The sequence below is a fragment of the Meriones unguiculatus genome, chromosome 10 (genome assembly GCF_030254825.1).
Source record: "Meriones unguiculatus strain TT.TT164.6M chromosome 10, Bangor_MerUng_6.1, whole genome shotgun sequence".
Classification (NCBI taxonomy): Eukaryota; Metazoa; Chordata; class Mammalia; order Rodentia; family Muridae; genus Meriones; species Meriones unguiculatus.
The window spans coordinates 16,253,967-16,277,638 of NC_083358.1; the positions used below are offsets into that span (position 1 = coordinate 16,253,967).

Here is a 23,672-nt window from a genome sequence, read left to right on the forward strand (position 1 = left end):
GAGCCCTAGACTTGCCCCTGTACACCTGTCTTGTCTCTAAACCTGGGTGAGACAAGTGTGCCCGTTCTGAACTTCATTTTCCTTCAGGTAAGATCGACATAATTCTGGGTGTGCTGGGGTTGTTTTGAAGATGATCATGGTGGGAAAGTCACTGCTCTTCTCATTAGGAACCTATTAGTTGTGCCATGTTGCCCAGTTCCTTTTCTGATTCCCATGGTTCCCACCTTGAGCTGGTTTAGGACTACTGAGAACATAGTTTTTTGTGTGTGTAAATGAGTATGAACCTTCTATGGAGCTAGGCCTGCATGCAGGGGGTCCTAAGGTTAGTGGGCCAAGGCTGGCACTGCTTAAAGGCTCTGTGGAGAGGAAACTGTGGTGTCTTCTCTCAACACTCCCTCCAAGCCCCCAGCTTGCACCCTGCCATATCTTTGGGAAATCGCGCAGCACCTCCAGGACTCCCACACGGCAGCTAGAGCTAAGAATGAATATCATGACAAGGCTAACTCAAACCCTGATAGTGTAAAACCTTCAGAGGCCCCAGGACACAATGAGAGCCATTCTCAACAGGCAGTGCCTGTGGGCCATTCTCTTGGCTCCATGCACAACATGGCTCTGCGGAATGGAGCATTGACATCAGGCTGGGGGTTTTCCTTGGCTCTGCTCACTCAGCAAGCACTTGCTGTGGCACCTCTGTGGCAAGCCTGTTGCTCTAGCACCCCGGTTTCTTCTGAAGACAGACTTGGGCCTCCCATGCTTGGGATAGGACAAGAAATGCCAATCTGTGAGGCGGCAAAAGGGGAAGTGTGTGCCATCAGATAGACCTTGGGCCTTCCTGAAGGAGGAGAGGGGGTGATGTCTTATTTGATCTGGGTGTACAATGTAACAGAAGGTTCCCAGAATGAGGTGGCCAGAAATTGCCAAGTCAGGCAGCAGCCTCCATGGGGTGTTGGATGTGACTGGCAACTTCAACCTTCCTAGTGCTGTGACCCTTTAATACAGTTCCTTATGTTGTACTCACACACACACACACACACACACACACACATCTCGACAACAGTTGTAACCTGGCTCTGCATCCCTCAGAGTCCCAGGTGTGCCCATTTGGGGGACATAACATGTATAGCATATCATGGGCCATACAGCTATCCAGCTGAAGGAGACTGGGAAAATGGGCTGTGGAGGCTGACTGCTTCTCCAGCTTCAGTGGTTGGAAGCATGTCCACAGCATGAATGCTCAGGCCGCTGTGGACGGTTACCCGCCTGGGCTTACTTGGCTGTGGAAAACCATTGTTCGGATGACATTTATTGGCCCTGGGATGATAGAGGGGTTATCTGTGGAACCCTCCAGTAATCAGCGCCTGCCCAGCATCCACTCTGGGGTCAGAAGTCTCCATTCTTGCTCCTGCTCCAGCATCTTGGATTTTACCCTTGCTCTGCCCCATGTGCTTAATAAGTCAGCTGCAGTAGTACTTCCTTGGGGAAGTCACATAAACAAAGCATACACTTATCTTTCATTATTTCTGGTACCCCACTGTTGTCGTTCTCCCCCTCCCCCATCTTGGCAAATTATTACTTTCCTGAGCCTCATATAAGCCAGGCAAGTGTTGTGCCCCTGAGCCACACTTCTAAGCATGGCAATTATTGGTGGTTGTCTTTCTGCTCCACGGCAGTTGTAAACCTTGCGCTGACCTGACCTCAAGAGTATAGGTGTATAGTATACACTATCTTTAGGAAGCCGGCTGTGTCGTCTTAGCTTCCGCAGTCTGGTTGTTTAGGGGAGCAGGGACTTACCCAAGGTCACAGAGCAGTGAGAGAGAGCTAGACCCTGGTCTGGGGCTGAGCTGTTGTCTGGTGACTTGAGAGAGGGAAGGAGCAATGTGTCCTTGAGTAGCAACTAGGGAGGCAGAGAGGCTGAAAGGGCCTTTGCTTAGCCAGCTAAAAAAGCCGATAGGTCAGGCACTGGCAGTACTTAGGACTTGGGTTAGGCAGAAGAGAGGCTGCTGCAGGGGCTCTGGGCCAGAGCATACCAGCTGACACAGGCAGAGGAACTCCCGGTGCCAGGCTCTTTATGCCACGTGCCTAGTCTATGAGGTGCTTCCAGCCTGGCTGCAGCTGCCCTTGACTGTACAGTTACAATCCTACTTGGCCAAGGCGTATTTGGCAGGCACTCAGTAAGCTTTAGGTAGAGCTAGCACCTCTGGGAGGCCAGAAGCGCCAAGTGGCTTACCTGGACTGGGCAGTGCCTCTCTTGCTTGGTTTGTTCACTGAACCTTTCCTGCAACAGACCCTTCTTGCCTTCATGTTTTTGCTCTCTCCTGGTGTTCCCAGATCTACCCAGTGGGACCTCTTTGTGAGCCTTCTTCCCTGGGCCGCAATCGTAAGAGGTGAGGGGACTCAGTAGTGGGGCTCTTCTGTCTACACTTCCACCCGCCTTTGACTTGGCTGGAGGGAATTTCCCTGTGACTCACTCTGCTGGCACTTCCTGTGGTCACCAGGGCAGGGGCTGGGGGACCCAGCCAGGCGGCTTGATGTTCTGGGGTCACTGAGGGAGGGTGGGCCTGGTAATTCCTGGAGGCAGGCTACAGACCATATTTGGGAAATTTGCTTCTCTTGTCTGCAGCTTGGGGATGGGGACTGTGAGCCTGGGGGGCTGTTAGGTAGTTCCTACCCTGGCCTGCTCCTCTCGGAGCTCTGGCCTCTGGACCCACTCTAGCTGTCTGTCTGCCTCTGTTCCAGCCTGACCCAGAGCCTGGGAGTTGGCCCACTATTTTCTTTTCCTGGAAAAGTATTTTTTTTTCCTTTCCTTTAAAAAAATTCACATTCAAAATAATGTTTTTTTTTTTTTTTTGTAGTGACATTTTCATACATATTTAGTTTGGTTGATTTCCCCCTCTAACATACTTTTCAACTTCAAAATAAGAAATACTTATTAAATACAAGTTGAAAAATTCTGCAAATGAGAAAATATTCACTCCCGTTGTCTTGAATATTTTCAGTGGTATTCTGATACCTCATTTTAAAATTTCAAATGATGTTTTATTGTAGAAGAGTGTTTTTTGTGGAGTGGGGATATCACTATAGACCAAAGTGACCTAAAACTGAGAGTCCTCCTCCCTCAGCTTCCTCAGTGCTGAAAGTGGTAGACTATTCTATCCATGCCCAGCTTATTCCGTGTGCTTTGACTCTTCTGTAACTGGTTTGAGCAGAGTTCAGGAGCTGTGGCAGTTTCAGGGTCTCTGCCCTCCCTAGGTCGCCTGCCTGCTTGGCTCCTCCCTGGGACTAGCTCTGGGACTAGCTCCTCTGTCCTTGCATTTTCTGGGACTGGACACTCCAAGCTGTCCTGGAGAAATGGCTGCCAGCTGGTGACCCCCGGGGCAGTTCTTCATCCCTGCTTCTTACCTGTCAGTGTGGTAGGCCTGAGGTGTGGTAGGCTCAGAGGTAGCCCTCTGCGACTCCTCTGCCTCAAACCCTGGGTTCCCACTTTGGATTTCTGTCCAGGGACATGGCCCTTCCTGCTGCCTGGAATTCCAGCTCCTAATTGATTCCATGAAGGAAGTGAGGTCCAGAGGATAGGGGTGGTTTTTGTTGTTTGGTTAGTTTAGCTTTGGTTTGATTGCAGGTTGTGTACCACCAGCCTGGCCAAAGGATGGTTTTACCTCTTGGGTCTAAGTAGGCAAGGCCACACAGCAAGTAGCCAGAGGCTGGGTCCCATTTTCAAATGTAGATCTTTCTGTGTCCTCAGAACCGGGAGACATAGGTCACCCAGAACTGATGTTTGGCTGGACGCCACACCGGTGCATCTGACCTTCTTAAGTGCCCAGTGGTGTCTCAGGCAGCCCTGCCGAGGCAGACAGATGTTCCAGCCACGCCCATACTCCTTTCTTGCCCCTGCCCTCTGCCATCTCAGTTCCTGGGCCAGGAGGCAGTACAGCAGGACGGCATAAGTTACAGTGGCAGTGGGGAGCCTCCCCACTCGGTTCTTGTGCCTCTTTGCTGTCTCCCATGCTGTTGTACTCCTGCCCTAAGGCACATAGCCCCAGCACAGGCTACTTGGCCACACAAAGTGCAGGTTTCTGCTCTGGGAGTGTTTTCCCCGATATAGAAAGGCCGTAGTAGTACCTATTTCTTGTAGTAGCTATGACAGTTGACAAGAGCTTCAGTAAAGGTGGGTGGTACTATCTCCCTTTGCGAGTGCCTTTGTTTTTCCCGTGTCTTCTCCCTCAAGCCCCAGAAGCACCCACATTAGTAATATGTCTGGGATCTGTTCCCGGAAATTGTCTTTGACATCTAGAGGGTATTGCTTTGTAGATGCTTATAGCTTTAAAGTTCTAGGCCGTAGCACATCTGTTTCTTAGGGCAGGGCTGACTCACCTCACCTTTACCCCCTGATTGTTCCATGGTCAACACAGGTGGGCCCTCTGTGTGACAGGCAAGTGAGTACCCCTGAGAGCAGTAAACCCTATGAACACTACTCCTGCCTGCACCACTTCCTTAAGTACCAGGACACCTGAAGGACCGTGTGGCACGGTCCCTCTGTGTCTCTACTTGATGGAACTCTGAGCATCCGTCAGCAGGTCTTGACCATTTGAGTTCCCTTGGGCAACCTCTTTATAGATTGTAGGTTTTCTGTTGGCCTTGTCTTTTCCTTTTTGATTGTATGAACTCCCCAAATTCCTATTAACTTTTCTAACTAGCACTAGGCGTTATGTATTTGCTTTCTAATTGGTGGTCTGTAATACTAGGTCAGTGTCCACACTAGCTGTCTTCCTACAGTGTTTCCCACTTTTGCTTCCTGGGGGAGTTTGCCTTTCCCCGTTGCTCCCCAGCCCTTGTCCTGCCGCACTCCTGCTTGGAGTTGTCCTCATAACTAGGAAAGAGTGCCTTGTGCCTTTTAGAAGTGGCCTGTTCATTCATTGGACTCTGTTAATTCATTTCATTCTAAAGGAATTCCTCAGAAATGAAATAAAAAAGCCCTATGGTACTTTCATCATGATGAATTATTGTGATGTGCTGTTAAATTATACTGAGTTCACATTAGTCTCCCCTCAGTCTCTGAAGTGCATTACAAGACTCCCGAAGAATGCCCCAAAGCCCAGATTAATTAGTATTGAACACTGTATACTATATTTCTTCTAATATGTGTTTGGCTGTAATAGGTTTTTCTGTTTGTTTGTGTTTTTTTTGTTTTTTTTTTTTTTTTTTTTCTTTTTGTCTGAGACAAGGTCTTACTTACCATATATCCCTGGTTGGCCTGGAACTCACTGTGTAGACCAGACTGGCCTAAAACTCACAGAGATCCGCCTACCTCTGCCTCCCAAGTACTGGGATTAAAGGGGTGCACTGCCATATATGGCTTTTATTGATAATAGTTGATAATGTGGTATGATAAGAGATTAATAACAATAATAGAACAATTGCAGTATGTGTAATGAAAGTTAGGTGATTGGTCCCTCCCAAAATATAAATTATTGACTTCACCTTTTCACGTAACAGAAGCACCTTTATAGCTTCTCTTTGGCAAATCTGAATATAAGAATTGCTGCTGAGCGCAGGGCACATGCCTTAATCCAGCACTCAGAGAGGCAGAGGCAGGCCTGGTCTGCAAAGCAAGTCCAGGTCATCCAAAGCTACACAGAAAAACCCTGTCTCAAAAAACAAATAAAGGGGTGGGGGGAGAAAGAAAGAAAGAGAGAGAGAGAGAGAGAGAGAGAGAGAGAGAAGGAAGGAAAGAAAGAAAGAAAAAAGGAAAGAAAGAAAAGTAGATTTGCTGCTTGTGTGCTTCCAGTAGGTTGAGCACAGCAAGCCTGCAAGAGCTCAGAGGATCTGATAGCCTGACTAGCCACCAGGCAACCAACAAGCAAGCAGCACAGGCAGGATGGATGCCCTGCTCCTGAGTGCTGGAGTATAGTAGCAAGAGATTTCGTCATGCTTCTCCCAGTGGGTACGACCGAAACCTTATGGATTGTTTCTAGAATTTTTCCTTTACTGTTCTGGGCCACGGCTGACTGTAGTGGCTGAAACCACAGAAAGTGAAGCCGTGGGTGACAGGCAGGCTGCTCTACTAAGAGAGTGTGGACAAGGAGCGTTGTACAGGGTTAGGTGGTCCCACTGAGAACTTGCTACCTTTTCCCTCTGTTCAAGTTTTCACTTGAGTGAAAAAACGTGCCCTCTCCAGGCTTGTGCAAGGTGTGTGTGGTAAGCCCGTAGATAACTACTTGTGTTGTTCTGTGTTCGCTGGGACGTTTTTATCAGTTTTGGGTTCTCCTGCCTGGAACACTTATCATGTGATCTGCAGGCGGTGACCATTTGTCCCCCTGTGATGGTGTATTCCTCCCCCGCTCCATCGTTTTCTTCCTCGTGGAGAATTGCAGTGTCCTGGACACAGTGGTCTGAACCTTGGAGCTAGAATGGGGAAAATACCTTATTTTTCAGTTTAAGGGGCACATTTTAAGCTTCTCCGTAATTACTGGCTTAGGATGAACTTAGGAAAATTTTTTTCTTCCCTGCCCCCAACCCTCAATGTTTTATCTTAAGAGACTGTGGTTTCCAGGCTGTGGTGGTACACACCTTTAATCCCAGTACTCTACTCTGGAAGTAGAGGCAGGTAGATCTCTATGAGTTTGAGGCCAGTTTGAGGTCTACAAAGTTAAGTTCTAGGATAGCGAAGGCTACACAGAGAAACTGATTTTTGTCAAATTAGACTCTACTGAACTATTTATTGGTGACCTGGTGGCTGTATTTTCTGGTACACACTGTCATCTGACCTCAGGGATTTTTAAAAGGATTTTATTTTACTATTTTTTAAACGTGTGATATGCATGTGTCTGCATACATGCCCAAGTGAGTACAGGTGCCTCCAGACTCCAGAAGAGAATATTGGATTCCCTGGGTCTGGGTTGTGAGCCACCCACTATCAGTGCTGGAGACCAAACTCAGCTCCTCTTCAATGGCAGGAAGCTCCCGTTTAACCGTGAGCCATCTCTCCAGCCCCAGGAATGATTTCTAGTAACGTGTTGAGAGCCATCTCTGGAGTGTTGGCGGCAGCTGAGAGCAGCTGCTGTCATCGAGCATTTGAGGGGCCCTAGCTCAGCTGAAAGATACACTGGGGTCAGTTCTGCTTTGCTGCTGGGGGAGGGGCAGAGACAGGGCAAAGCCCCATCCCCACACCACCTCCTGCTGTTGCCAGATGTAACTGGGTCCCATTTTGAAAGTTAAAACTGGGAGCTGACGGATTGTGGAATGGGTGGGAGCCAGGTGAGGCATGTGTCCGTCCTCCTGCCTACATGTCCACCTGTGTTTTCTCTCCCCAGAACGTGCTGGCCAAAGCCCTCTACGACAACGTAGCTGAATCACCAGATGAGCTCTCCTTCCGAAAGGGTGACATCATGACGGTGCTGGAGCGGGACACACAGGGCCTGGATGGCTGGTGGCTCTGCTCACTGCATGGGCGCCAGGGCATTGTGCCTGGTAACCGCCTCAAGATCCTGGTTGGCATGTATGACAAGAAGCCAGCAGGGCCTGGACCAGGCCCACCTGCCACCCCGCCCCAGCCCCAGCCCAGCCTCCCCCAGGGTGTCCATGCCCCAGTACCCCCAGCTTCCCAGTATAGTCCCATGCTCCCCACTGCATACCAGCCCCAGCCTGACAATGTGTACCTGGTACCCACTCCCAGCAAGGCCCAGCAAGGTCTCTATCAAGCCCCTGGGACCAACCCACAGTTCCAGTCACCCCCAGCCAAACAGACATCCACATTCTCAAAGCAAACACCTCATCACTCATTTCCCAGCCCAGCCACAGACCTTTACCAGGTGCCCCCAGCGCCTGGAAGTCCAGCCCAGGACATTTACCAGGTGCCACCTTCCGCTGGCATAGGGAATGACATCTACCAAGTTCCTCCATCTTTGGACACCCGCAGCTGGGAAGGAACAAAGCCACCGGCAAAGGTAAGGCCAGCTTGGCACAGCTGTGAAACCCCATGGGGTTAACCTAGGCCCTGGCCGCCACAGTACCCACAGTCCAGTATCACTATGTATTTGGTCTGAGGCCAAGGAGAAAGGTGTATGGATAAATGTGTCCATTTATCTGATGCAGGTTAGGTGTATAAGTGGCACTGAGCTGGCCACGGAGGGTGAGGAAGTCTTCAGTAGTCTGCCCTGAACTAGAGAATGTTAACCACAGGTTATGACCTACGTCAGGTCTAGAGGTATGAAGGAGTGTCCTGTGTTCGAGAGAGCAGGAAAAGCCAGAGCAGCAGGCCATAGACAGTCTCGGGGGCCTAATACCCAAGCTCAAGTGAAGAGTTTTGAGTAGGAGGAACCTGTCCCAGCTCCTGTGGAGGTCAGTGGAAAGTACCACTTTCCACTTTTGGTGGCACAAGTGGAAAGTACAGCAGACCATCAAGCCTGTGGGCCAGGAAAAGGTGACAACCTTGTGTAAGGGTGACAACACGGAGGGGAGAAAGGAGAAGAGCGGCGTGTCTCCACTTACAAATAACTTCTGGAGGCAAGCAGACCAGGACCAGCATGGGGCTGCTTGAGAGCCCACTGTTGGGTCTGCCCTCTGGCCAACAGGAAGAGGCGGAGGGGACAGAAGCGACTACATGCTTACTTGTTGACCTTTGCCTCACCTAGCTGTCTGGGAGGCTTGGCAGTTGAGCCCTGTCAGGTGGGTACCCCCTAAAGGGACTTCCTGAGGAAGCTCCTGAAGGGCTCAGCAGTCACTGGTTCCTGTGGCCATGGCAGTAAGGGAAGCTACCTTCTGCTCAGGGGCTTGCACCAATCCTTCAGGAGTGATCCGCTGTTTGGACCTAGCCCATCTAGTTGTCCCTGGTTCCACAGACCAATTCCGTCTCTGAGGCAATGACCTCTGGGCTCTAGGCTGTGTCTCGTCCCTCAGTTCCTCCATGCTACCTCTGCCCCTCTGCTCATGGAATCAGCAGGACTGAAGCAGAAGGAGAGGCTCCCTGGCTTCACACTAAACCAGGAGCCACTTTTCCTTCCATTTGTGTTGGCCTGTATTCCTGTAGAGGCTTTTAAGAACTGGGGAGTGAAGCCAGCTGGTGGTGGCTTACACTTTTAATCCCAACATGTAGGAGCCAGAGGCAGATGGATCTCTGTGAATTTGAGGCTAGTCTGGTCTACAAATAGAGTTCCAGGGCAGCCAGGGCTATACACAGAGACATTTTGTCTTGAAAAAAACAAACAAAAAAACTAGGGAATGAAATTCCTGGTCCTGTCCTCCAGATGTTGAGGATAGAGTTGCCATATCCCATTCCCCATATCTCCATGCCTTCATCTACTGTCCCCTAGAAGGCCTTAATGACTAGGCAGGTGTCCCAGAGCCCTTGGTGGAAACAGCCAACTGTGGTGGGCACAGCAGTCCTTAAGAGAACAGTAAAACCCCAGCTATGTCAGCTTCCTGTTCTGATCATGTCTAGTACAGAGCCACCTATGTCTGCTGCAGTGTTATCCTCTTGCCTGCTCAGCCATGGCACTGAGCCTCTGTCTTCAAAGCCACTGAGAGCGAAGCTGAAACCTAATTGGAAAGCATGTAGTGTCTCCATCCCTGCTTTCATCCAGGTGGCTTGACCAGGAGTCATGGACCTGCAGAGGATGAGATTTCATTGAGATGACATTTCAATGAGCTGACATTGGTCCACAGGTCTGACCACCAGTGGTCCCTGGACCATATTTAGTACATTTGACCAAAGAAAAGCAGGTAATAGAAGCCTACCACTGAGGCCCTGCCAACAGTTGCGAGTGTTTGTCTGAGCATGCGTGGATGGTGGGTGGTTATCCTGTGGAGAGATGGGAGTAGTGCCCGTCCAGTGAGCCTTGAGACAGGCCAAGGTTCATCCCGTCCACATTCACTCACCACACTCAAGTGTATAAGCACACCTAGCACACTCATCCCTAGTCAGTTCCTCCCCTCCTGCCCTTGCAGTAAAGCTTGTCCTGGGCCAGCTGTTCTGGGCTGGAGGAGGAAGCTCAGGGAGCTGGCCCAGCAGCCTGCCCTCACTCACCCAGAGGCTCACTAGCTGTGTTCTCGTCTGCCCCAGACTTTGGTGGCACTGTCCAGGCCAGTGTTCTGAAAACTCTGACCTGACTGATAGCCGAGGAAGAGAAGCCCTGTGACCATTTCTAGGAAGTTTTGTCATTCCCAGGCTAGGCAGCCATTGAATCTGCTTTTATTTTATGAACATGAAATAAATGCTTGTTTGCCATAGAAAATGCATAATGGAAAACTCTAGAGATAATCCCCACTCAAGGGATAATCACTGAGAAATGCTGGCATATTTTGTCTAGCATCTTCTCTATCTTTTACGTTTCTAGATATGTACTTTTTATTGTTTTGTTTTACTAGACAGGGTTTCTCTGTGTAGCTTTGGCTGTCCTGGAACTCGTACCATAGACCAGGCTAGCCTCAAACTCAGAGATCAGCCTCCCAAGTGCTGTATCACCACTGACCAGTAATTATATCCCCATTAGATCCTGTACCCTCCACTGGCCTTGGGCCCACAGTAGTCTTCCTGCTTTAGCTTCCAGAATCTGTGATTATATGCATTGTGTGTGTTATTTTTGCATTTTGACGTTGTAAGTCCATCAAAACACCAAAAGCATTTTTCTTGCTTACTAAATTTCTCCCCAAAATTGAGAGGGGTGACTAATAGGTTTTGCTGCTGCTCTGTTGTAGCTTTCTCTAAAGGTGTATGTGTCTGTGTGTGTGTATGTGTGTGTGTGTGTCTGTCTGTCTATATGCCATGTGTTTATGGTTGCCTGGGGAGGCCAAAAGAAGATTGAAGTTAAAAGAATTGTAAACTGCCTGATGTGCTGGGAACCAAATTTGGGTCCTCAGAGATCAGCAAGCACTTTTAACTCCTGAACCATCTCATTCCCACCTCTTTTTAAATTATTTATTTATTTATTCATTTATTTGTATTGGTTTTTCAAGACAGGGTTTCTCTATAGCCTCAACTGTCCTGGAATTAGCTTTGTAGACCAGGCTAGCTTCAGACTCATAGAGATCTGCCTGCCTCTGCCTCTGGTATTAGAGGTATACACCACCACCACCCAACTTACTTTCTGTTTTTTAATTTATATTCTGTGTCTATCATTTAGCTTCTTTTATTACGTAGAGCATGGTGGTAGACACCTACCATCCTCAGGTCTTGCTTTCAGTGGCGTCTGGCCTTCCCCTTCGGTGTCTGTGAAACTAAGATGCCTTGTTCCAGGTACTGAGGAAATAGTGCCCTAGCTTGTAGTGCCTGTGGGAGTAAGTGATAAGGATGGGGCCAGGAGAGCTCACACCCTGTTAAGAGTGACCGTCTGGGGTATGGCTGGAGAAAGCAAGGTCAGGAGTACCCAGGGTCCTCTGGCTACGCATGGACACCAGAGGCTGAGGGACAGAGGCTCCAAACATGCAGTTAGGACCTCAGCAGGACAGACATCTATCTGAACAAGGCCGCTTTTGAAGGAGAATTACTGGGTCAGGAACCACAGCTTGCCGGAGGCGGGGAGTTCATGTGAACTAGGTATATTTGTCTAGGAAGCAGCACTTCCTGGCCAACAAAGGGTAATAGTATGCTTTATTCCTGGAGGAGGAAAAGGTATCTTTTTCTGTGGGAGGAAGGCTAGATTGTGAGCAACCAAGCCAGCATCTGGCTCAGGCTAGTGAGATGTCCATTTTGCAGGAGGGGAGATAAGCCGCCAAGCTGTCTAGAGAGGTGGGGCCCCAACACAGAAGGAACAGCCAAGAGAGACTCCTCTTGTCTTTGTTCCTCCTGCTTGACTGCTGCTTGGATCCCTGCCTTGGTCCCTGTAGAGCCAGAGATACTCTGGAGGTTTCATCCCCATTTAGGACTGACAAGCGGGGTATGCTTCAGTCTGTCTGTCCCTTCAAACCTGTGGGGTGGTGTAGAGCAGAGAGGAAAACCCCTTCCAGCCCAGCCTAACGTATGCGTGTGTCTCTGCCTCTGCCTCTCCCTCCAGGCCCTGCTAATGGGGCATCAGGTGCAGAACAGTGTGGCCTGTGATTAGCAGGGCTCAGCAGCTCCCTGACGAGTCCGTTTCCCTAATGAGCTGATTTTTTTTCCTGCTAACAGATAAACAGTTGCTGGCCACTATGGCTGCTTGCTGTCACCTGCCTCAGGTGTAGGACTAGGAACACTTTAGCCTTAGGACTGACCACTAGGGGCCTGTCAGTGAGACCCTCTGGCCTGTGCTTGCAGCCCTGTCTACATGAGGCCCAGATGGGTGCTGACAAGGCAGAGTTGCTCTCTACACTGAGGCCAGGCTTGCCTCTTTCCGAGGGGTGCACTACCTGCCCCTTTGGGATTTGAATTCCCACCTCAGAGGCTTTGGGCCTAGAGAAGCCTCAGGCCTTGCCACAGGCTTCTTTAACCTGCCACGTCCCTCTAGCCCCAGTCTGCTTTGCCATGGGTAGGTTCCAACATCTAAAAATAGCCCTGGAGGAGACTCAAGTCTGGGGCCTGAGCAGGGAGATGAGTCTGGAGAGGCAGCTGCAACTCCGCCCCCAGGCCCTATTATTGGTGGGAAGGGACACCCCACAGAGGAGACCCTGACGCTGCTACAGTGGCACACACCAGCCTGCCCGGCTGTGTGCCAGAGGCAGCCCAGAAGCCCAGCTGGCCTGAATGTCAACTGCCTAGCTCAGATGTGCTGCCTGGGAGGTTGTCAGGTCTGGGTCTGCTGAGTGTCCCTGTGTCCTGGGGGGGGGGGGGGGGGGGTAGCACTGGTGTGTGCCTACTGACACTTGGGTTGGGCTCTAGGATGTTGAGCCTGAAGGAGGCAGGCTATGTGTATGGAGGCCCTGAGTCAACCCTGTCCCAGACATCCCCTTTGATTAGAAAACAAAAGGCCTTTCTGTGAAGAAGGCTGAGCAGGGAGCCCCATGGGGGAGGCTACCCTGAGCCTAGCCGGAGAATCTTGTGAAGGGGAAGTGCCTGGCACACTTCTGTCTCTTCCAGGCTGAGTGCTGCCGTTAGGGGACAACATGGTCCGGGGGTTAGTGTATGAGCATCCAAGAGTATACCCCTGACCCCTGCTGACTCCCACACAGAGCCATGGCTTTGCTCCTGTGGCCCATTGCCATGGATCCCGGGTCAGGGCCCTGGGGAGGAAGTGGCTGGCCCTCTGACCAGCGACTCCCACTGAGGCCTTATCCTCTCAGGTGGGCAAGGCAGCTATAGGTGTGGGTTCAGAGGGCATAGGGTTGTGGTTCTAGTTAGAATCCTTCTGTTATGTAGCTGACCTTACATCCTAGCCCTGTGTGGCTTCTCAAGAGTTAGCTCTGAAGTCGTTATGCTCAGGGTTCCCACTAAGATGCTGTGGGCAAGGTAGGGTTGCTTGCTCCTTTCCGGACTACAGTCTCTGCTTCCAGAGTCTGGAGGTGATAGTGATCAGGTCATTCTTTTTCTGAGGCAGGGCAGCTAAGAGGTGTCAACAGGAATGACACAGGAGCATGTGGCCTGTCTGTGGTCCTGCCGTGCTCAGGACTGTAGTGTAGACTGGCCCCTTGCTGCAGACTGGCATTGCCTCTGGAGCCAGGCCTTTTACTCTTCCTGTTCCATCTTGTCATCTGTGCATAACCACACTCTCATCCTATTCTGTGGAATCTACTGGGTCATCCAGCTGTAGAGAGATGTTTCATGGCCCAGAGCCAGACAGCTCTAAACAAAACCTAGAGGTCTAATTATTTCCCAAACACTGCATTTCACTCCAGAAAGGGAGTACACAGGGAATGAAAGCCAGTGCCTGCAGGCCCACCCTTACAGCACCTGTCACTATCTGGGTGTCTTGCCCACCTCTCGGGAGTTGCCTGTGGGCCTGTGGATGGGTCATAGGGGCCAGCTTCAAGGGCCAGTGGTGCAGTCAGCTGTTTGTTCCTAGGTGGTGGTGCCTACGCGAGTGGGACAGGGCTATGTGTACGAGGCCTCCCAGCCGGAGCAGGACGAGTATGACACCCCACGCCACCTGCTAGCTCCAGGTCCCCAGGACATCTATGATGTGCCCCCCGTTCGAGGACTGCTTCCCAGCCAGTATGGCCAGGAGGTGAGTGTTGGGGATCAGAGGTGTGGGAAAGGGCACGAACTGGGCCTTGCTCTGTGAGCTGCATTTTCTCAGCCTGACCAGGGCCTGGGTAGCACAGCAGCCATAGCCCAGGTACCTGAGGCAGGTTTTGGGGGACTTACACTTTTCCTGTTAAACCAGGGATCCCTGACAGCTGTATCACTGTGCCTTCTTTTGTGCCCTCCAGGTATATGACACCCCTCCCATGGCAGTCAAAGGCCCCAATGGCCGAGACCCATTGTTGGACGTGTATGACGTGCCTCCTAGTGTGGAGAAAGGCCTGCCACCATCCAACCATCATTCGGTAAGGAGTCAGCAAACGCTGAGGCTTTGAGGCCTCTAGAGGTGGTGAAAGGCATGGCTGAGTGTGTGCGCTGGTTGGGACTGCTGTCTGCAGACCCTGGCTCTGCCCTTACTTGCTCTGGGGACAGATATGGAAACTGAATGCCCAGGCTGTGGAGGTGGCTCAGTGGTCAGGGCACCGGTTGCTTTTCCTAAGGACCCACCATCAATTTCCAGCATTTACGCAGTGTGTGGCAGCCATTTGTCACTGTGGTCCTGGGTGATCCAGTTCCTCTTTCTTATCTCTTGGCGCCAGGCATGTGTGTGGTACACAGACATACATATAGACAGAACACCCAGACAGTGTAAAATAAGCACGTTGATAGAGAGAGAGAGAGATTGAGAGAGAGAGAAAGAAGAGAAGAGAGAAAGAAGAGAAGCTGAACGCCCTTCTGGGCTTCAGAAAATGTCCCATTGCCAGACCTTCTCATTATGTGTGCTCTGAGAGGTATCAGCAAGGAGACCCCCAAATCTGTCTTCCGTCTTCCAAACTAGGGCACCTGGGATGTGAAAGGAGACTAGTCATCACGTGGGATTGTCTTAAGATCCGACCGGAATATCAGGCACAAAGCCCAGCTAAAGGCGCGCTTCTGAAAGGAAAGTCTGTCAGTGACAGTGAGGTCAGGTGGTGGTGGGGATAATGGAGGCAGCAGTGCCGGTATGGTAGCGAGTCTCTCCTACATGTCTGCAGTTAAGAGTTGCACACTACACACCTGACACGTACAGCTGTCATATGTGAGGGAGTCCCCATCTTGTAGGTGAATAGCCGGGCACAGAGGTTGGTCCTCTGTCCCAGGCTAGGCTCTAGTCAGTCATCATCCCTGAGAATCCCATGCTGGACGTGTACGCCGGCTGGGTCAGGGCTGGTCACACGAACAACAGCCTTAACCACCGCTTGGTCCCCTAGGTGTATGACGTCCCTCCCTCTGTGAGCAAGGATGTGCCCGATGGCCCACTGCAGCGTGAGGAGACATACGACATACCCCCTGCCTTCACCAAGCCCAAGCCCTTTGACCCAGCCAGGCACCCACTGGTCCTTGCTGCGCCCCCTCCCGGCTCCCCGCCAGCTGAGGATGTGTACGACGTGCCGCCCCCCGCCCCTGACCTCTACGATGTGCCCCCTGGTTTGCGGCGGCCTGGCCCCGGGACCTTGTACGACGTGCCACGGGAACGGGCGCTCCCTCCCGAGGTATCTGATGGGAGTGTAGTCGATGACGGTGTGTATGCTGTGCCCCCGCCAGCCGAGCGAGAGGCCCCAACAGATGGTAAGCGCCTGTCGGCCTCCAGCACAGGCAGCACACGCAGCAGCCAGTCAGCATCTTCCTTGGAGGTCGTGGTGCCAGGCCGGGAGCCCTTGGAGCTGGAGGTTGCTGTGGAGTCGCTGGCTCGGCTGCAGCAGGCAGTGAGCGCCACTGTAGCCCACCTTCTGGACCTGGTGGGCAGTGCCAGTGGGCCTGGGGGCTGGCGTAGTACCTCGGAGCCCCAGGAGCCTCCCGTGCAGGACCTGAAAGCTGCAGTGGCTGCAGTTCATGGGGCAGTACATGAGCTCCTGGAGTTTGCCCGCAGTGCTGTGAGCAATGCCACCCACACTTCTGACCGCACCTTGCATGCCAAGCTGAGCCGGCAGCTACAGAAGATGGAGGATGTGTATCAGACACTGGTGGTCCATGGTCAGGTCCTTGACAGTGGCCGGGGAGGACCAGGATTCACCCTCGAAGACCTGGACCGCCTGGTGGCCTGCTCGAGGGCCGTGCCCGAGGATGCCAAGCAGCTGGCCTCCTTTTTGCATGGCAATGCCTCGCTGCTTTTCAGACGGACCAAAGCCCCTGGCCCGGGGCCTGAGGGAGGCAGCTCCCTGCATCCCAACCCTACTGATAAAGCCAGCAGCATCCAGTCACGCCCTCTACCCTCACCTCCCAAGTTCACCTCCCAGGACTCTCCAGATGGCCAGTATGAGAACAGTGAAGGGGGTTGGATGGAGGATTATGACTACGTCCACCTGCAGGTGCGTGCTCACCCTGCCAGCCCCAAGAGCTCTGACTGTGCCACTGTTGTTGCAGGATCCTCTGCTTCCCCTCTCTCTTCTTCTCACATAGAGAGATCTTGTAGTCAGAGGGAAATCTGGGCTCCAGGATTGGTCACTGTTGAACCCTAGTGCCGTCCCTGTATTTTACCCTATTTTTAGGCTGATGATGAACATGGCTATGTCCTTGGGGCTTAAAGTGCCTACCGGGATGGGATGGCTCCAGAAACCTTGAGAATAGGCTTCTCTGGTGGCCACAGATGTGGGTCATTCTGTGTACAGACATTCCAAGGAGACACACTGGGATCTAGGGGGAAGAAGATGAGGGGGGTGGAGGGTGGGTGAGAATGGACCTCTGAGGAAAACCTGAATGCCGTTTCATTTGTGGGCCAAGGGCAGAATCTGGATTTGATTGGTGGTGTGGGAGCCATTCCAGGAAGGCCATGGCCGTGTGGAGTGAGTGCATCCTTTGCATGGGTACCCTCCTGTGCCGCTGCGCTTCCATCAGAAGCTGTCTTCCTGGGCCCGGTGTACCTACACTGCCACCTGGTGGTTCCCTGGTTCTTGCCCCTATGGGACCTGCTGTGCGCTGTCCCGGAAGAGACTTCTCAGTCTGGGTTTTGTCTCCTCTAGGGGAAGGAGGAATTTGAGAAGACCCAGAAGGAGCTGCTGGAGAAGGGCAACATCATGCGGCAGGGAAAGGGCCAGCTGGAGCTGCAGCAGGTGAGGCCCCAGGGCTCATCTGCCAGGGACCCAGTCACCAGCATCGTGGCCCTCACGGCCTCTAGCAGTCTCTGTTGCCCAGCCTCATCTGGGCCACCTGAGCTCAGTCTCCCCACTGCAGCCTCTTGGTAGCTAGGGCTACGGCACCAGCCTGCTGTGGCTTATTTTGAAGCTGTCATCAGGGAGCCGAGACTGCAGCAGTTGGCTTGCATGCTTGAGGCATTACAGGCACAGCAGTAAAGCACACGTGAAGTTCCTGTCAGTAACATGTTCATTGTAGAGAACACAGCAGTGGAGGGTCAGAAACGCTGGCAGCCATGGGCATCTCAGGAGCTTGAGGCAAGCTGCTGCCCAGCAGCCAGCTGCTCTCTCCAGGCCGTGCCTCGCTGCGCCTGCTCGTGGTGACACTAGTGAGCAGTCACACTCGGCTGTCTGCAGCACTCCCGGGCCTTAAAGTTGTGCATAACTCCTTTTTATAGACCATAGAATGTCTATTGTCAAATGTTTACAATGTATCCAGTGCTTACAGATAATAGTGCTGTGTTTAGCCATAGTTTTCTTCGTATTTTGAATCATTTCTCAGAATAAGGAAGAATTTCTGAAAAACACTAAAGACATTCAGTTTTGATTGTGAAACTAATAACTCAAAGTAAATATGGAAACTCACCAGCCCCCTTCTGGGTATAGGAAAGGCAGGCAGGCGACAGCTTCCCCAGCCCCGGGCTGGCCGCTGCTTTGTGGATATGAGGCTGGAAGTAGATAGTCATGTGTGAACTGCGTGGGGAGTGTGTGGCGCATGACAGGTGAGACATGTAGGGGACTGAAAGAAGCCAGGCCTACTCTCGTAACTCCAGCACTCAGGAGGCAGAGGCAGAAGGATCGTAAGTTTGAGGCCAGCCAGGATATGTGGCAAAATACCCCTCCCTAATAATAGTTAAAATAGCTAAACGTGTATAGCCCTGGAGTGCCATTGTTTCGAGAAGTTGGCATGACATGTCTTTCCTGTCCACTCCCCAGCATGTCCTCAGGCAGCGGTGCTGCTGCTGACCCTGTGGGGCACTTTCTTTTGATGAGCAGTGTTCTGATGAGTACAGATGTTTGCACGTGTCTTTTAGCTGAGAGCCTAACCTTGTCCTGCCTCCCACAGCTGAAACAGTTTGAGCGACTGGAGCAGGAGGTGTCTCGTCCTATAGACCATGACCTGGCCAACTGGACACCGGCCCAGCCCCTGGTGCCCGGGCGGACGGGGGGCCTGGGGCCTTCAGACCGACAGCTGCTGCTCTTCTACTTGGAGCAGTGTGAAGCCAACCTGACCACACTGACGGATGCAGTAGATGCCTTCTTCGCTGCAGTGGCCACCAACCAGCCTCCCAAGATCTTTGTGGCACACAGCAAGTTTGTCATCCTCAGCGCACACAAGCTGGTGTTCATTGGGGACACGCTGTCCCGGCAGGCAAAGGCAGCTGATGTGCGCAGCCAGGTGACCCACTACAGCAACCTGCTGTGTGACCTCCTCCGTGGCATTGTGGCCACCACCAAGGCTGCTGCCCTGCAGTACCCCTCACCCTCCGCTGCCCAGGACATGGTAGACAGGGTCAAGGAGCTGGGCCACAGCACTCAGCAGTTCCGCCGGGTCCTGGGCCAGCTGGCTGCTGCCTGAGAGCAGAGGACAAGGGTGTGGAGGCTGGGGAGTGGGGCAGCGATGGTCTGAGCTACCCAGGCCTTCATCTTGAAAGTGGAAAGTGTAGAGATCCTGCAGGTTTGGGGACAGGTAACCCCAGCTCTGCCTTGGGCCTGGTGCCCTAAACTGTCCAGGGATTTGTACATATTTATAGCAAGGCAGGATGTGAGATGCCTTCTCAGAGTGGCTGAGGAGCCAGCTGAGAGGGCACCGTGGACTGGGAATTGCCAGGGTGGGGCACATGGGCCCCAACCACAGTGCTCTGTGACAGGCAGATACAGTATGGTGTCACCTCTGCACCAAGAAAAAAACCCTAAAGAACTATTTTTCACTATTGATTTTTCCAATCATTTGACTAATAGTCTACATTTAATAAAATTTTAAAAATGAGAATCGGCCTACAAAGATGTTTGAGCCTGCCTCTAGGTAGGAAGGAAGATGTATCCGTGACCCACCAAAGTGACCACAAATGGTGAAGATTCTGGGAAGGGTAAAAGAGAGGCAGGTCCCATTAGAAGAAAGTGAAGGCCCAGGAACCTGCGGTGGGCTGCTCTAGTCAGGGAGATAAGGTGGTGGTGTCCTTTGTGCCGGCTGGAACGTGTCATAGATTCAGAGACCGAGGCCCAGGTCAGCAAGGTGCTGCTGGGTCTTCTGTACCCAAGGAGAAAGCTTACAAGCTAAGGCACTGCACAGAACAACCTCATCTGCCAGTCTGGGACACCCAAAGTGTCTTCCTTAAATTAAACACGACTTGACCTCCAAGCTGGGAAGTTAGGCCTGGAACAGGCCTTGACCTGGGTGGCTGCACTCCTGGGAGTTTTGGCGGCCTCAGCCTGGAGGGAAGACATGAGTGTGTGTTTGGCACCCTGGCGATGGTGGTCTCAGCTTTGACCATTGCACATATGAATGTGGTCTCATTTCCCTGCCTCATATAACGAAGAAGCTAAGAGGTGTTCTGCCACCAAGGAACCCCACTGAGGGTACCTAGCGACCTACCCCATAGCTGCCCCGGAGAGCAGAGTGGAGGGGCAAGGGCAAGTACTCAGATTCGATTTTACTCCGGTTCGGGGATAGGAGAGGTTCCGCTTCTAGAACCTTTCAGACCTGGACATAGCAGGCTGGAAAAGGCATGGGGTGGGTGGTGCTCCCCAGGACATGATGCCCACCAGGGGACCGTCAGAGAACCCCGCATAGAGGGTCACAGGGCCTGTTGCTGAAGTCTGTGGGTGTCTCAACAGGGAAGGGGTGTGGAGAAGTTGGGAGTGTGGTGGGTACAGTGGCTTGGTTTTACTCGTGAGGCAGGTCAAGGTTCAGTAATAACCCCATCTCTAACTTATAACCTGAGGGACCTGGTTTTCCCTCAGTGATCACAAGGCACACCAGGTCCCTCCCAGAGTCCCTCCCAAACAAAGGCTTCCCCTGGGGCTCAGCAGCAGCCCTGGCTTTGCTGCACCGAGAAGGATGGAGGTTCAGTAGAGGAAGCCAGGGGAGCTGGGAGCCCAGGGAGCCTGTGGTCCTTCTGCAAGGTCTCAGCAGGTCAGTGTGCGTGGAGACGGCAGAAGCTGCAGCGTGCAGGAGACCCTGTCAGTACCCGTACAGAGCCTCCTGTTAGTCATTCCCAGAACAGGCCAGACCTGGATCTCAAGCAGGGCTGTCACTGACCCCTCCCTCCCTGGCCCTGTGGCCACAAGCTCTGGCCCTCTGAGGTACATGGGTGGAGGGTGGAGGTCCCTGATAGGTATAGAGGGGACCTACCATCTGTGTCCCCTTTCCTGAAGCTCCTGTCAGTAATGGGAAACAGGATCCATGGTGAGGTGAAGCCTGAGGAGCGAGCGCAGCCTCAGACTTGATTGTGTTAACAAGGTGAGCAGAGACCACCCTCTGGGACTGCTTACCAAGCCAGAAGATTCCCAGCTGGAGGCTGGGTGGTGGCGACACACGCCTTTAATCATAGCACTTTGTGAGGCTGAGGCCAGTCTGGTCTCGAGTTCCAGGACAGCCAGGGGCTACACAGAGAAACCTTGTCTTGAAAAACAAAAACAAAACCTCCCAGCTGAGACCACAGGGCAGCACAATCGCACCTTTCAAGAGCTGGGGCCCTCAGGCCATGTGCAGGCCTCCTGGGTGGTTGCCACCTTTTCTGCAAAGCCTTCTTCAGGACTCTGTTTTTAGCTTTTTCTGTTTGTATTTGATGGGTTTGTTTGCAGGGTGGGGAGACTGTAAAGCAAAAGCTGGCCTCCAGCTCAGCCAAGGATGACCCTGAGCTCCTGATCCTACCTCCAGCTCTTGAGTACTGGGTTTACAGGCCCACAGATGTGCAACACCGTGCCAGCTGTGTGCTGGATACTTTTAAGAATTTTTAATTATATGTAGGTATAATTTGTAGGTATAATATGTGGGTATAATCAGTGCAGATGCCTAAAGTAGCCAGAGGCTTGGACTCCCTGGCGCTGGAGTCCTAGATTGTCGTGAACCCTTGATGTGGGTGCTGGGAACTGAGCTTGGGTCCTCTGAAGAGCAGCAAGAGCTCTCAACTGCTGAGCCATCTCCCAGTTTGGTGGAACTGTTTTTATTTGGTTAGTTGGGTTTTTTGTTTGTTTGTTTTTTGTTTTTTGTTTTTTTTTTTTTTTTTTGCTTTGTTCTATTTAGATTATCTATATATACGAGTGTTTTGCTTACATGTATGTCTGTGCACCACGTGTGTGCCTGGTATCCATAGAAGTCAGAGACCTTTGGACTTCCTGGATCTGGAGTTACGTGATGGTTTTTGAAATACCATATAGATGCTGGGTCCTCTGCAAGAATAGTAAGTGCTCTTAACCACTACTGGGCCATCTCCACAGACCCCATGTTTGCTAGGTTTTTAATTAAAGGATTTTAAAGAAATGGGAAATACAGTTTATGAAGACACTTGGTGTTTTGGCCCCCAAATAAGACAAATCTCATGCTCTCACAAGATCCTGCAGGGACACTGGTAAGGGGCAAGCAAATCTGAGTTCAAGGCCAGCCAAGTACAGAGCAAGTATCAGGTTAAAAACAAAAAAAAAAAAAAAAAAAACTTAGGTCCAGGTATGGTGGTACACACCTTTAATCCCAAACAATGAAGGTAAAATTAATTTATAGAAGGAAGCACCCATGTTTGAAAGTGATGTCTAATTGAGTGGCAGAAACAGTGAAGAATCAGAGACTTGACGGATTAGGAAACACCCAACTCTCAGGAGAAAGGTAAGCTTCTTAAGGGGCAATGCAGAGAGACAGAGAGAGGGGGGAGGTGGGGAGGCAGTTTTCACCAGGACAGTAATAGATGGGTTGCAGAGAGAGAACTCAGGTGTAGACCAAAGGAGCCAGAGAAGGAGCAGGAGATTAGGGAAGATTGCTTGAGTTAGATTGAGGGTAAGCATAGCAATTCAGAGACCAAGAGAAAAGCCAGATTGAATAAATCAGCTGGGAGAGGAGTTTGAACCAAACAGTTGAACCACCCAGCCCAGAGCTCATAAAAAAAAAAAAAAAGTTAAGGGTGAGCTTATTAAGTAGTAAGTCTCGGAGGCTGATAGCGTTTTTTAGGCCTAGCTTAGATTGTGCGGAGGCTGGAAGCTTCCAAGGCTTCTAGCCTAGGGGTCCTACGTTAACAAACAGAGGCAGAAAGCCTCAGAGACAGCATTTGAAACAGGTGGATAAGTTCCTTTGCGAGGCTGGGCAGACCTGAGTGGAGGACACTCAAAATTCTGGGACAGAGATGAAGTAGCCTTGGTGCAGGCATCATGACATACAGGGATATTCAGTTTTTATGTACACGTTTCCCAATAAGTCAGGCTTGTTTATTTTAATATTGGAGATTGAGCCCAGGGCTTTCACGCACTGAGTCCCATCCGAGCCCAAACCAGTTTTTTGGGGGTTTGTTTGTTTGTTTGTTTTTAATAATTTTTATTTCTGTGTGAGTGTATACCATGTGTATGCTGGTGCCTGTAGAGGTCAAAGAGAGTGTGATCCCCTGGAGCTGGAGTTACAGGTCGTTTTACAGGTGCTGGAAATGGAACTGAGGTCCTCCAGAGGAGCAGCAAACACTTGGGCCAGCAGTAAACCATTGGGCCAGCTCTCTACTCCCTCCCTCCCTGTTGTCTTCTAGTCAGAAGCAGCCGCCTGTGTGAATGGGCTTCGTCTGGGGAAGGCAGAGAGGAAAGTTCTGTAGGCACTCATGCATCCCCTGTCCCCAAAGACCCCTGTCACACGAGCCCACCACCAACCAGCTGCCCTCTGGACAGAGCCAACGGCAGGTGCTCTGGCTGCCGTAAGGTGGCTCTCCCTGCAGAAGTGTGCTGCTGGGGTGAGCCGCAGCTTGACCTGAGTCCCGGGAGACCTTAGGCAAACCGCCTTTACTCAGGGTGCACACGAGGGTGGTGGGTGGCACCACTGGGTGGGTAGGCATGTCTGGTGGACTTGCTCTGCCACTGGGGGATGGTTGGGGGAGGGGGTAGCTTGTCCCCAGCCTGTGGTCTCTGGGATCATTTTTCTTTGGACACTGTTTTGACTAGAATTAGAGACATGACCTTCTCTGGCTCCCAGGGCCTTCCAGCTGCCTGAGACAGGCCTCATTTGACCCCCAGTGAACAATAGTGACCACCCAGTCTTTGCCGGTGTGGGTCCCCCTACAAGAGGAAAACATTGCTATCCTGGTGAGAAAACAGGAAGTCACAAATTCCAACTAGACAGCGCTCTCAGCTCCGAGCAGCCCCTACATGCCCAGAACCCCCTTCTTATGTTCACAGACACCGGCCAAGGCCAAGAGCCGGGGACAGCATCCTCCCCATTGACAGTC

At 51.7% G+C, this 23,672-nt stretch overlaps 1 protein-coding gene across 5 annotated transcripts in view; it reads left to right on the forward strand.

The window, feature by feature from the left end:
- Nucleotides 1–19,249, forward strand: part of Bcar1 (BCAR1 scaffold protein, Cas family member) — a 33,944-nt gene extending 14,695 nt beyond the window's left edge. For all 5 annotated transcript variants that reach the window (XM_021647572.2, XM_060391942.1, XM_060391943.1 and 2 more), the window contains 6 exons: nt 7,311–7,943; nt 13,908–14,069; nt 14,275–14,391; nt 15,337–16,434; nt 17,086–17,175; nt 18,323–19,249. In XM_021647572.2, the coding sequence (XP_021503247.2) occupies nt 7,311–7,943; nt 13,908–14,069; nt 14,275–14,391; nt 15,337–16,434; nt 17,086–17,175; nt 18,323–18,835 (2,613 nt within the window). In that variant the 3' untranslated portion in view covers nt 18,836–19,249. The remainder of the gene's footprint in view (nt 1–7,310; nt 7,944–13,907; nt 14,070–14,274; nt 14,392–15,336; nt 16,435–17,085; nt 17,176–18,322) is intronic.
- The last annotated feature ends 4,423 nt before the right edge of the window (nt 19,250–23,672 follow it).